This window comes from Marmota monax, unplaced genomic scaffold (genome assembly GCF_021218885.2).
Source record: "Marmota monax isolate L192 unplaced genomic scaffold, Marmota_monax_Labrador192_F-V1.1 WCK01_AAM20220418_F8-fsc00048, whole genome shotgun sequence".
Taxonomy (NCBI): Eukaryota; Metazoa; Chordata; class Mammalia; order Rodentia; family Sciuridae; genus Marmota; species Marmota monax.
The window spans coordinates 5940018-5953484 of NW_026694895.1; the positions used below are offsets into that span (position 1 = coordinate 5940018).

The 13467-nt window shown below is 34.2% G+C and overlaps 1 protein-coding gene across 5 annotated transcripts in view; it reads left to right on the forward strand.

Moving 5' to 3' along the window:
* Window positions 1-13380, forward strand: part of Stam2 (signal transducing adaptor molecule 2) — a 57425-nt gene extending 44045 nt beyond the window's left edge. For 4 of the 5 annotated variants that reach the window (XM_046426906.2, XM_046426905.2, XM_046426907.2 and 1 more), the window contains one exon: window positions 367-3334. In XM_046426906.2, coding sequence (XP_046282862.1) covers window positions 367-595 — 229 coding nt within the window. In that variant the 3' untranslated portion in view covers window positions 596-3334. Of the gene's footprint in view, window positions 1-366; window positions 3335-13034 lie in introns of those variants that run through there. The other variant, XM_046426910.2, reaches the window with a different exon arrangement.
* Window positions 13381-13467: the final 87 nt, after the last annotated feature.

The following is a 13467-nucleotide window of genomic DNA, read 5'->3' on the forward strand; positions in this document are numbered from 1 at the left end:
TGGAAAATGGGGAAGGGAGAATATGGGCTGGAAAATATACATTGAACCAACTCTGTCCTCATTGGAGTTGGCCACAGTCAGAACAGCATCTTCTCAGTTTTTAAATGTTTTTGGTGAGAGATTTTCAAGAAAGCAAATTAAATAAGATTTATACTTTTATATTATCTTGCTTTTTGAGCACTCTTCTCTTCTTACCAAATATAAAAATTATATACAGTATTTGGTAGTTGGAGTGATTAAATTATAACCAGAACAGCAGAGCTACATAAAGATTGAAAAGTCAATTTTTGTCATGATGATTGATCCTGACCATAATCTAGATAATGTAAAGTAAATATGATTTTCTTCTTTAAATTTTGTTTGTAGCACTGGACAAGACACTATTTCCAGTCCTCCTTATATGAACCAGAACTCTAACCTTCAGTCAGCTACTGGTACAGCTGCTTACTCACAGCAGATGGGGATGTCTGTGGATATGTCATCTTACCAGAACACTACTTCCAATATGCCGCATCTGGCAGGCTTTCCCATGGCAGTCCCAGCTCAGTCGGTTGCACAGCGGCAAACAAACTATCATCAGCAACCTCTCCTTTAGAGAAAAACCAAGCATTTTTGTGGAAACCTTCATAAGTGTCACTTGTGATTCTAATCTGAAAATATTAAAAGGAAACTTTTTCCCTCTGAACTCAAAAGGACAATGAGTAAATAAAAGCACAAAACCTAACTTACTCTAAAGGCCATAAAAGTTTTTTTCAGACCAGTTTGTTTGAAGTCAGAGGCAGCTTAAAGATGCTCCCAGTTAGTTTTGTCATACTTTCAAATGTCTTTCCGTGAATCTGGACACCCAATAAGTAGCTTTATGACACTAAGCAGTATGAGATAAAAGTGTAAAAATTTTACTTTAAAGAAACCATTGTTACCATTGTTTATCCGCAAAATGTCTTAGTGAGAGAATTGAAGACCTTTAAATATTTTTTGTCTGCATTTTTTTTTTTTTTTTTTTTTACCATTTCCCACACACTGTTGTATTAAAAGGCGAGGGAACATCTTTTTTTGTATGAGCATTTCGTTTGCCAACATGCTTCCTTTTGGCTCCTTAAATTGCAGTTGTGTTTGCAGTACTGTCAGTTTTGCTCTCAGTGTTATGTTGAGTAATAATTAGCATATAATTGTCTACAGAAACAAGAGCGATTTGGAAGGAACAAAAATGTTTTCTGTTATTAATAGCAAAAACCATGTAAATGCAGATGTGTGAGAAAGCACTTAGCCATTTCCCTGCTCATGCCCATAGTGGGCTAAAGAATTTCCATTCCCTGAGGAAAAACATTTTCTTCTCTACAAGCATCATTATATTTAAAATTGTCACTAATGACCTTATCAAATCACTTTGGTCATTGTCTAATGCAATATGATCCATTTATTTTACTTCCTGTGTTGTGATATGCAGAGATTCTGCGTTTCTTTTTTATGGATTATACCTGACTTTGAGCCATGAGACATACCTAATAATTTGATGTGATATAAACCAAGCATGTATGATAAGTGAGTTTTTATTGAAGTCTTGTTATTGTAAAAGAAGTGATTCAAATACCACTGCTAAGATGTCATCGTGCCAAGCTATTGAAAAATATCATCTTTACTTTCACAAGTAATTCTGAACCTTTGGAATAATAGCAGGTGATGATTTGATAGAACAGTGGATTGATAGACAGTTCAGTCAGTTTTTCTGAAGCCCATGTTTTAAAAATTAGTTTATAGCTAATAGATTCCACATACTGTAGAAGTTGGTAGAAAACCAATAAGGATTTTTTTCTCTCTTCAAAATTTGCACACTACTTTATTATCTACCAACTTTTTACATAGTATAATATTGAAAATGCATATACTTATAGATAAATGATATTTAGACTGGGAAAAATAATGGACATAAGTTGAATATTTAAAAAGTTAAAACTTTTTTGCATGGATTCTAGATTTCTATATTGGTTTTTTAAAGAAAATAATCTTTCTACTAAGAATCCATTTGAAAACAGACTACAAATTTTGTCATTTATCTATTTACAGTAATTTTATTGTAAGGATGTACCTTTTTCGAAGATACTTTGTTCCAGAACAAAATACTGTATATAATACTTGGTCTACATTTTAAAAGGAAAACAAGCAGTATTTGAAAACTTAGTTTTTGTTGTATTATTTCTAATCAGGTATCAAAAGAAAGTTTTAACCTTCCACACCATTTTTACTTTTTCATTTAGTATTTTCCTTTCACATAAATTCAGCTATATACTTATAAAAAATATTCTAAAATGGCACCTTCCTTTTTTTTAATTGCTTTTTTTAGTTGTAGATGGATACAATATCTTTATTTTGTTTATTTATTTTTTTATGTAGTGCTGAGGATCAAACCCAGTACCTCACACATGCTAGGCGAGTGCTGTACCAGTGAGCCATAACCCCAGCCCCTAAAATGGCACCTTACTTTTTAGAAACAAATTATTTGTTCTTTAAGAAAGAAAACAAAATGTAAAAAACATCCAAAGCTGCTTTTGGTAATTCAAGTTAGTATTTGCATATATATAGAGAAAAAATTTTACATTTTTCTTCCAAACTGTATTTAATAAATTAATTTTAATGTTTGTGTAAATATACTATATTTAATTGTGTCAAATTGGAAAAGTTTAGTTCATCATAAGCCTTTGAGCCAGTATAAATACTGCACACCCACTAAATTGGAATTGACCAATTCAGCTAATGTAGTTTTGGAATAATAAAATATATGACATGTATATAAATGGTGTATATTGGCATTAATCTGTGAACATTTATATATGTAAAAATTTATTCCTCTTAAAAATAATTTTATTTTTGCCATTATAAGGAGTTTTGTGTTGCAGGTTGATAGTATAAAAATTATGTTAAATTTGAATTGACCTGACTCTTACTATTAATAAGAATGGCAAGGTTGTTCTTTTCTTTCCATAATTTTATGGATTATATTTATTTTAAGACATTTATAACTAAATGTTTTTGCCAAAGGAATGGTCTAACTTGAGATTTCTACATTGGGTTCACACTTACTGTTTTAATATCAAAAATTTTAAAAATAACTTCTTTTTCATATGAAATCTTAGTACCTTAGAAAGAATTCCTGCAAATTTATAATGGAATTGATTTTAATGTAGAAAAATGCCACTGGTATTAAAATACATGAAGTGGGATATGTTCATATAGTTTGAAAAATGTACAGCCAACCAATATTGCCTAATTTGTGGAACTTTATGTAGAAAATTACCTGAACATTAAATAATTATATAATATCATTCATTTGAAATTATTTACAGGTACATTGTCATTTTGTACTATTTTGAGTGGAGATCCTTTCTCAAAATAAAATACAAAGGTCTGGGGTAGTAGTTCAGTGGTAGAATGCCCCTAGGTTCAATCCCTAGTACTGCAAAAATAAAAATAAATAAGTAAATAATAATGTGGTTGGGTTGGAGATGTAGCTCAGTGGTAGAGCATGTACACATCCCTGAGATTGATCGCCAGTGCTATAAATAAATAAATAGGCTTGTGAATTAAAAAAAAAATTATATATATATATATATATATATATATATATATATATATATATTAGGGTTTCTTGAATTACAGGAGAGGATCTATTGAATTGTCAATATTATGAGAAAGCTGAAGTTATTTTTAAAAATTTTAAATTATAAATGACATAGCACTGATTTATCATTTGTTTATATCAAAAGGTAGTTTTATTTACATCAGTTTCAGTAAGTAAAAGGAGGACTCATTTAATTTTTATTTGATTTAGTTTTCTTTTGAAGATTCAAAGTTTATTTTAAAAAATTTTCCCCAGAGATGAAATTATTCTAATTTTATCAAGCTAAATTTGAATTTGGAAGTTTTTTTTTTTTTTAAACTTACTGGGTCTAAAAGAAATATGCTGCTGCTTACATAGTATAAAAAAATGAATAGTAGCCCTCTCAGATTTATGTCTACCTGGAATGTCAGAATATAACCTTATTTGGAAACAGTCTGTGTAGATGCAATTAGTTAAGGATCTTGGGTAGAAATCATTCTGGATTTAGAGTGGGCTCTAAATCCAATGCTGAGGTCCTTAAGAGAAGACCCAGTGAACAAGGTCATATGAAATGGGGGCAGAAGTTGCAACTATGCTGCCACAAAGCAAGGACTGACTAAGATCTCCAGAGTATGCAAGAGGGAAAGGATTCTTCCCTAGAGCCTGCAGAAGGAACATGGCCTACCTAGCACTTCAATTTCAGACTCCTGGTCTTCAGAACTGTGAGAAAATAAACTTTGACCATTAAGCCTCCAAGTGTATGGTACTTTGTTACGCAATCTTAGGAGACTAACACACATGGCTAAAAATGTGCAAAGAATTCTGAGTATCAAACATGTGGAACTTGTAGTTTGCCTAAAATCAGCCCAAGAGTTCTGAGAAAAATATATAGTCTAGTAACAGGTTCTTTTTTGTTGTTGTTGTTGTTTGTTTTTTGGTACCAGGGATTAAACTCAGGGGCATTCAACCACTGAGCCACATCCCCAGCCATTTTTTAAAAATATATTTTAGTTGTCAATGGATCTTTATTTATATGTGGTTCTGAGAATCGAACCCAGTGCCTCACACATACTAGGCAAGTGCTCTGCCACTCAGCCACAACGCCACCCCACACCCAGCTATTTTTTGTCTCACTGAGTTGCTTAAAGCCTTGCTTTTGCTGAGGCTGGCTTTGAACTTGCAGTCCTCCTGCCTCAGCCTCCCGAACTGCTGGGATTACAGGTGTCCGCCACCACACCTAGCCAGTAGCATTCTTTTGATTTTTGCTAAAACAATGAAATTGCTTGGATAGATGAAGCTAAGACTCCTGTAAATTCCATAATTCCATTTTACTGTTTTTTTTTTTTTTTTGATACCAGGGATTGAACTCAAGGGCACTCAACCATTGAGCCACATCCCCACTCTATTTTAAATTTTATTTTGATATAGGGTCTCACTGAGTTGCTTAGGCCTTCCCTAAGTTGCTGAAGGTGGCTTTGAACTTGTGATCCTCTTGCCTCGGCCTGCTGAGCTGCTGAGATTACAGGTGTATGCCACTGCATCCTGCTCCATTTTACGGATTCTTAATCCCATGCCTACATTTCAGGAATATATTTCTTTGTGCTAGAAGTGTTTATGAGGTTACAATTTTTTTTTCCCATTTACTGTCCACTCCTCTGCCCCTCTTGATTAATGGATATTTAATGATGGGGAAAATCTTAAAAGGTGAACAGAAAAACAGATAAGAAAAAAAAATTGGTTGGATATTCCCCTACAAAGAATGAAGATTTGGTTTTGTTCTTATTTATACCATTTACTATTCTAATGGGGAAAATAAAGGCTTTCCAATACTTTCAAAGCAGGAAAGTGATCTTTACTGATTACATTTTGGTCTACATAACAAAATTAACCACTTTAAAGTAAACAATTTCATGGCTTTTATAATTCTGTACAATTGTCACCTCTAGTTCAAAAACTAGACCTTTTTGTGTCTGGATTCTTTGACTTTAATGACGTTGTCTTGTACTTAGCATAATGTTTTTGCTGTTCATTTCTATTATAGTGTGTTTACTAGGATTTTATTTCTTTTCATGGCATAGTAATATCCATTTTACGTATATACCACAGTTTATCTGTTCACCTATTGATGAATATTTGAGCTATTTCTACTTTTTGACTATTGTGAACAGTACTATGAATATGTAGATTTGAGTAACAATTTCCAGTTCTTTTGGATATATACCTAAAAATGAAAGTGCTGAATCATATATTAATCCTACATATGACCTTTTGAGGAACTGCTGAATTTTTCCTCAGCTGAACCATTTTACATTTCTGTTAATAATTAACGAGAGTTCCACTTTCTTCACCTTCTTTTGCCATACATCACTGTGAGATGGGTGGGGTCCCAAATGGTTTACTGGGTAGAAAATGCCTTCAGATATGAGAATAGTAATGCATGGAAGAGCAAAATAGTGGATATATCTATTTAATTTGTACATTATAGTGCAATTAGCTCTGTCACACAGATTGGGGAATCCAGAGCTTGTTGAGATAAATAGATGGGCTCATTCTGAGAATTGATGTGGCTCTCATACAAATTGAGTTAAACATTGCAGCAATGGAAACGAGAAAGCTTCCAGTGTACAGTTTTACAAGCAGAAAAGAGCTAAATTCAGGGTTGCTGTGAGGAAGAAGTAGGTGACATCAAGATCAGAGTAGTGGAGTTGAAGACTTGTGGACTGGGAGCCCAGGCAAAACCTGGTTTCTGCATGAGCCAAGATTGCTGAGAAAAAGTCCAGCCTGAGCTCCAGGTTCTGTTATATTTTGGATGAGGGCCAAATGCTTTAGAATCAACATACATTATGTATTGGGGATTGAACCCAGGGCCTCATGCATGCTGGACAAACATCCTACCTCTGAACCTTCTTGCCATACTTCTTGGCAATCTTTCTAACCTCTTCTACTCTCACATATGCTAGACTATAACCGCCAACTCAAAATTCCTCAGGAGTCAATTTTTCTTTTTCGTACCTATTTGACCCTGTTATATATTTTTTTCTGACTGAAATACTTTTGTCCATCTGATTATCAAATGTCATCCCAAATTTCACTAGCTCCCAAACCATGCTGTGCTTCTGAAGAATCTTGTAACATTTGTCATGTGCATTGGAATGAGCTGTTTATAAATCTGTCTGTGTGGCAGATGCTACAGTTTGGCTCATTCAACATGTGTTTCCAACCATCTTCTTATTTAGATTGCTCTATATGAAAGTCAGTAAACAATATAATTGTACTTCCCTTCCTAAAATCCATTGCAGTCAGGGTTGGCCACATGACACGGCTTTGGCCAATAAGATTTAGGTCAGAGCACAGCCATATCAATGTTTATAGCAGCACAATTCACAATAGCTAAACTGTGGAACCAACCTAGATGCCCTTCAATAGATGAGTGGATAAAAAATTGTGGCATATATACACAGTGGAATATTATTCAGCAATAAAAGAGAATAAAATCATGGCATTTGCAGGTAAATGGATGGAGTCAGAGAAGATAATGCTAAGTGAAGTTAGCCAATCCTAAAAAACCCAAATGCCGAATGTTTTCTCTAATATAAGGAGGCTGATTCATAGTGGGGTAGGGAGGGGGAGCATGGGAGGAATAGACGAACTCTAAGATAGGGCAGGGGGTGGGAAGGGAGGGGGCATGGGATTAGAAAATAATGGTGGAATGTGATGGACATTATTATCCAAAGTACATGTATGAAGACATAAATTGGTGTGAATATACTTTGTATACAACCAGATATGAAAAATTGTGCTCTATATGTGTAATAAGAATTGTAATGCATTCTGTTGTCATATATAAATAAAAAATTAATTAAAAGAAAAAAAATATTTAGGTCAGAGGTTTTGGGGAGAACATTCTGGGAGGAAAGAAAAAACTTTTGAAAGAAGAAGAGGCTGTTCTGACCAAAAGGAAAAAGAAAACAAAAACAAGTCTATCAATTTATGTCACTCAGGTACAATTTTATGGTGAGCATGTTGTCTCTATTGCTCTTAAGAGTTCTTCTCAGCATATTATTCTGCTCTTGTCTCTGTTCTCTGTAGGGGACCTCAGTTTTGGATTCAATTCTGGGGATCTCTATTGCTATTATGTGAATGGTAGGATGTTAGTGATCATTAGTATAAGGGCTCTTTGTAAAAAAGTCAAAAAACTTTTCTTTAAATTTTAAAGAAGTATGTTGTATACATCTTATAGCTGGCTATCAGTTTGGTATCTTATTGTCAAGTATGTTTTTCAATCTGTTTTTATCCATCCTATCAATAAATGTTAATGATAAAACATGTTTAAAAAAAAAAAAAAACTCTTTTCACTTCTTTTGGCTTAGAAAGCAGATTCAGTGCCAGGAGATTTAGTACTGTGAATATGAGTGAGAAAGTATGATGATTTAGGAAGATTGAAGGTACCGGTTTCCTTAATTTTTTTTTTTTTTTTAGTTTTTTTATATTCAGTGCTGAAAATCAAACCTAGTGCCTCAAACATGCTAGGCAAGCACTCTCTCACTGAGCCACAACCCCAGCCCCTGTTTCCTTAATATTTTTAAGTGGCTATACCAGTTCTAGATTGTCTTCTTCTGGGTTTCACATGTGGAAGAAAGTAAAATTTTTATCTGTTAACCTTATTTGTCTAAACTGTTACTGGATAGGGTTTTGCTTTTTCTATCTGAAAGCATTACTATCTAGAACTTAGAGCTATGTTTTATTCATTGTTTTCCCAGGGACTAGCATAGGCACATAAAACTTGTATAGAATGAAGAATGAAAATGGATCTAACAGAAAGCTGCATGGAACTTCACAGTGCCTGGTATTCAATAAACTTGAGTTTTCTTTGCCCTTTTCTTAACCGTGTGATTGTTTATCATCATTCCATTTTAACATTTCTGAAATCTGAGAATTTACTGTAGGATTTCATTTTATTTTCTTAAGGCTATTTAACTTGATACATCTTAAAATCCAAGTTGACTTAGAAATGGAGGAATATGGCATCATTTTAACTACTGAGAGACAAAGGGACCTTGGGGCCCAGTTGATAAGTGTTAAGAAGTCCAATGATTCATTTTGTTTTGTTTTAAAAACATCTCTCTCTAGAATATTTTGTTGAAGGTCCCTCAAGTAGAATTTGTCTGATGTTTTTCTCATGGTTAGAGTTGGGTTGTGGGATTGGAAGAAGATCGCATAGGTAAAATGCCATTCTTACCACGTTATATCAAGGGCATATACTATCTTCTCCCCAACTCTTTTTTTGTGTATTTGGGGATTGAACCCAGGTCCTTAAACATGCTAGGCACGTGCCATACCACTGAGCCACTCCCAGCCCAAGAGTGCGTACTATCACCCTGACATACTGTTGATGTTAATCTTGATCACCTAGTAAAGGACACTGTTTGTCAGTTTTCCCCATGTTTCTCTTTCCATCCTGTACTCTGGAAGGCAGTTACTATGCAAAGCCCACACTTAACAGGGTAAGAGTTATGCTTCCCTCACTTGAAGGTGAAGTAGCTACATAAATTATTTGGAATTCTGCAGTGAAGATTTGTCTCCTTTATTTATTTTACTACTTTTATTATTATGGATTTATTTTATACTTTGAGTTATATTTCAATTCTACTTTGTTTTATTGCTCAAATTGTTCTAGTGTTGGCCACTGGGAGATCTTTTAATTTGTTCCTGTGTCCCTTTGACATGTCTCCATCATTGTGGTTTTGTTTTTTGTTTTTAAAGCACTTCTTTTCTTTCTAGAACCATAAAGTGCTTCAGATTCATTTCATGAATTTCCTGTCCCAGTCCTAGAATCAGCTATTTCTCTAAGGTCCCTTGGGCAGTTTTATTAGCATACGGTATTAGAAACCAAGATTTTGAGGTGGCCTTGGTGTCAGATACCTGTAATCCCAACTACTGGGAAGGCTGAGGTGGAAGATTCCAAGTTCCAGGCTAGCCTGGGTAACTTAGTGAAACCCTGCCCCAAAATAAAAAGGCTGGGAATGTAGGTTGATGTAGAGCACTTGCCTACAATGAATAAGGCCCTAGATTTGATCTCCAGTACCACTAAAAAAGAAAAAAAAAAAAAAAAAACCAAGATTTTGATACTATATGTATTTATTGCTACTAGGTATTATTGCTTCCAGTCCCTTAGCTGAAAACAGGAAAATATATAAGTGTGTATTAACCCAAGTAAGTACAATATATCTATAAATGTCTTTTTTGTTTATAACCAAACCATCTGTACCTATGTTAAAGACCTGAGTTCATAAAAATGTCTCTGATTCTCATCCATTACCACATGAAATCTTTCTAATCATTTTCCCATGCTTATCTATAATCTACTCTAACAGCAGAAAACCTGGCTCCTATTATTTGCCATTCCTTTACTGAATTTTCCAATTCCAGAATATATGTATTGTGATTTCAGAATTGTTAGTCCATACTCTTCAGAAATAGCTTTTACAGTAGCAGTACTACTCACTTTAGCCTACACACTCCACTCACTTCCAGAGTTCTTGAGGCCAGCACTGTTTTCCTTTATGCCCTTCAGTGATGTCATATCTTGTATTTGTACTACAGATATATATGCACACATATACATAATACCCACACATATACATAATACACATATATATGTATACATACATACATATTTGGTGGGGGGAGTCACTCTGAATTATATCCTGGAACCTCCCACTTTCCTACATGATTTTTTAAAATTTGTATACATCAAGGTTCACTGTCCTTTAAAATTTTATAGATTTGGACTGTGCATAACATCATTATTAATAGTGTTAAGCAGAATAGTTTCATCACCCTAAAATATCCCCTGTGCTTCACCTACTCAACTTTTCATCTTTATCACTTCCTCCAGAACCAGTGATCTATTAATAGCTCTGCCTTTTTTGGGCTCATAGAAATCTAATAGTAGAATATATAGTTCAGACTGGCTTCTGTCACTTAGCAATATTCATTTATGTTTTTTTTAGAGCTTGTTAGCTGAATAGGATTCCATTGTATGGTTATACCAGTTTGTTTATCTATTCAACCTACTGAAGGATGTTTTGGTTGCTTCCAGTTTGGGGCTATTACATATAAAACCATATAAACATTTGCCTGCTGGTTTTTGAGTGGACATAGTTTTTATATTAGTTGAGTAAATATTTAAGTGCCCAGTTGTTGGATTGCATGGTAAGATGGTTTAGCTTATTAAGAAACTGCTAAACCAAGCTGGTGTGGTGGTACATGCCAGTAGTCTTACTTACTTGGGAGGCTGAGGCAGAAGGATCACAGATTCAAAGATAGGTGAAGAAGGGGAAGGGAAAGGGGAAGGAGAAGGGGGAGAGGAAGGGGGAAGAAGAAGAAAGAAAGAAAGAAACTGACAAACTTGTCTTCTGAAGTGGGTATACATTCTTTTTTTTTTTTAAGCTCTCTTTTTTTTTAACATTTATTTTTTAGGTGTAGATGGACACAACACAATGCCTTTATTTTTATGTGGTGCTGAAGATCGAACCCAGGTCCCACCCGTGCTAGGCGAGCACTCTACTGCTGAGCCACAATCCCAGCCCCTATACTTTCTTTTTAGCATTCTCATCAGTAGTGAATAGAGTTCCTGTTACTTACAAGCATTTGGTAGTGTCAGTTTTTCTTTTTTAAGCCGTTCTGATAGATATGTATTAGTGGTATTATATTATTGTTTTAATTAGCATCTAATAATAAATGATGTTGAGCATCTTTTATATGCTTATTTGTTATCTGTATGGCTTCTCTGAATTCTGACTTCTCTGGTAGGATGTCTATTCAAAATTTTTGTCATTTTAATTAGGTTGTTTATTTTTTTATTCCTGAGTTTTGAGAATTGCTTATATGTTTTATTTACAAGTTCTTTATCAGATTTGTGTCCAGCAAAATTTTTTTTCTCCTAGTATTTAGTATGTCTTTTCATTTTCTTAACAAGGTTTTTCACAAAGCCTTAAAATCTTTAAAATTAAAATCTTTCACAGATTTTACTTTTAATTAAGCCCAACATATCAATTTTTAATTTCTTGGGTTATGCTTTATGTGGTGGTATATTTCAAACTTCATGATCATAGGAATGAGAAAGGAGCTGGATGGGAGGTTAGAGGGAAGGGGAAGAGAAGTTACAAAGGAGGGTGGACATGATCAAGGCATAATATATGCATATGTGGAAATGTCACAGCAAAACCCATTAATTTGTACAATTAATATGTGTTAATAAGATAATTAAAAGTAAAACCTCATCACCAACAAAGATTTTCTCCAGAAGTTTTTAAATTTTCCATTTACACGTAGGCCTACAATCCATTTTAAGGTCTTTGTGTGTGTGTGTGTGTGTGTGTGCGCGCGCGCGCATGTGTGTATGGCACTGGGAATTGAACCAGGGGTGCTCTAACACTGAATGAAATTTCCAGCCCTTTTAATTTTTTTAAAATTTTTTGAAACAGAGTCTCACCAAATTGCTGAGGCTAGCTTAAATTTGCAGTCCTCCTGCCTCAGCCTCCCAAGTCATTGGAATTATAGGCATGTTCTTCCATACTGTGCCTAGCTTGTGTTGTTATTTTTTTTAAAGATCTTAAGATTTAAAAAATAATAATTTATTAACATATAATTCACATGTCTTACAGTTTACCCAATTGAAGTATACAATTCATTGGGGTTTCTTTTTGTTAGTTTTGTTTTTTGAGATGGGGTCTTGATAAGTTGCCCAGGCTGGTCTTGAACCCCTGGGATCATGTGATCCTCCCACCTCAGCCTACCTAGTGGCTAGGACAATAAGTGTCGCTACTATGTCCTGCTAATCCAGTGGTATTTAATATATGTACAAATGTGTGCAACCATCACTATGCTCATTTTTAGAGCCTTCATATATAACAAAAGCCTTGGGGCTGAGGTTGTGACTCAGTGGTAGAGTGCTCTCCCAGCATGCGTGAGACACTGGGTTTGATCCTCAACACCACATACAAAATAAATAAACAGAACAAAGGTATTCTGTCCATCTACAACTTAAAAATAAATTCTTTTAAAAAAGCCTTAAATTTTAGCTATCACCTTTAGTATCCTCTGAGCCTCCCAACCCTAAGTCACCCCTAACCTATTTTCTATCTCTATAGATTTGCCTATTCTGAACATTTCAGATAAAGGTGATCACACTATGTGACTTGTGGAATACAGTGGAATTGCTGGGTCATATAACTTATTTAAAACCATTCAAGTAAATCTCAGACTTTTTTCAAAGTGGCTATACCATTTTATATTCCCTTAAGCTGTATATTATGATTCTAATTTCTATACATTCCCACCAACACTTGATATTGCCTGACATTATCCTAGTTGGTGTAAAGTGGTAATTAGCTGTCTCAGTTTGTTTTTTTTTTTTTTTTTTTTTTTTTTGCAGGTATAACAGAATACTAGAGACTGGTAATTTATAATGAAGAGTAATTTATTTTCTCACAGTTCTGGAAGCTGGAAAGTCCAAGATCAAGGTGCTAGCCTCTGGTGAGGGCCTTCTTGCTGTGTTGTAATAGCAGAAGGAAGAAGGGCCACAAGAGAACAAAAGGCAATGGATTTTTAGACATGACATCAAAAACAAAAGAAAAAACATAAAAAACAAAAAGAAAAAAATAAGCAAACTAGACTTCATTAAAATTTAAAACTTTGGGCTGGAGTTGTAGCTCAGTGGTAGAGTACTTGCCTAGCACATGTGAGGCACTGGGTTTGATCCTCAACACGACATAAAAATAAAGAAATAAAATAAAGATTTTTTTATTCAAAACTTTTGTGCTTCAAAGGATACTATCAATAATTGGAAAATAACCCACAGAATAAGA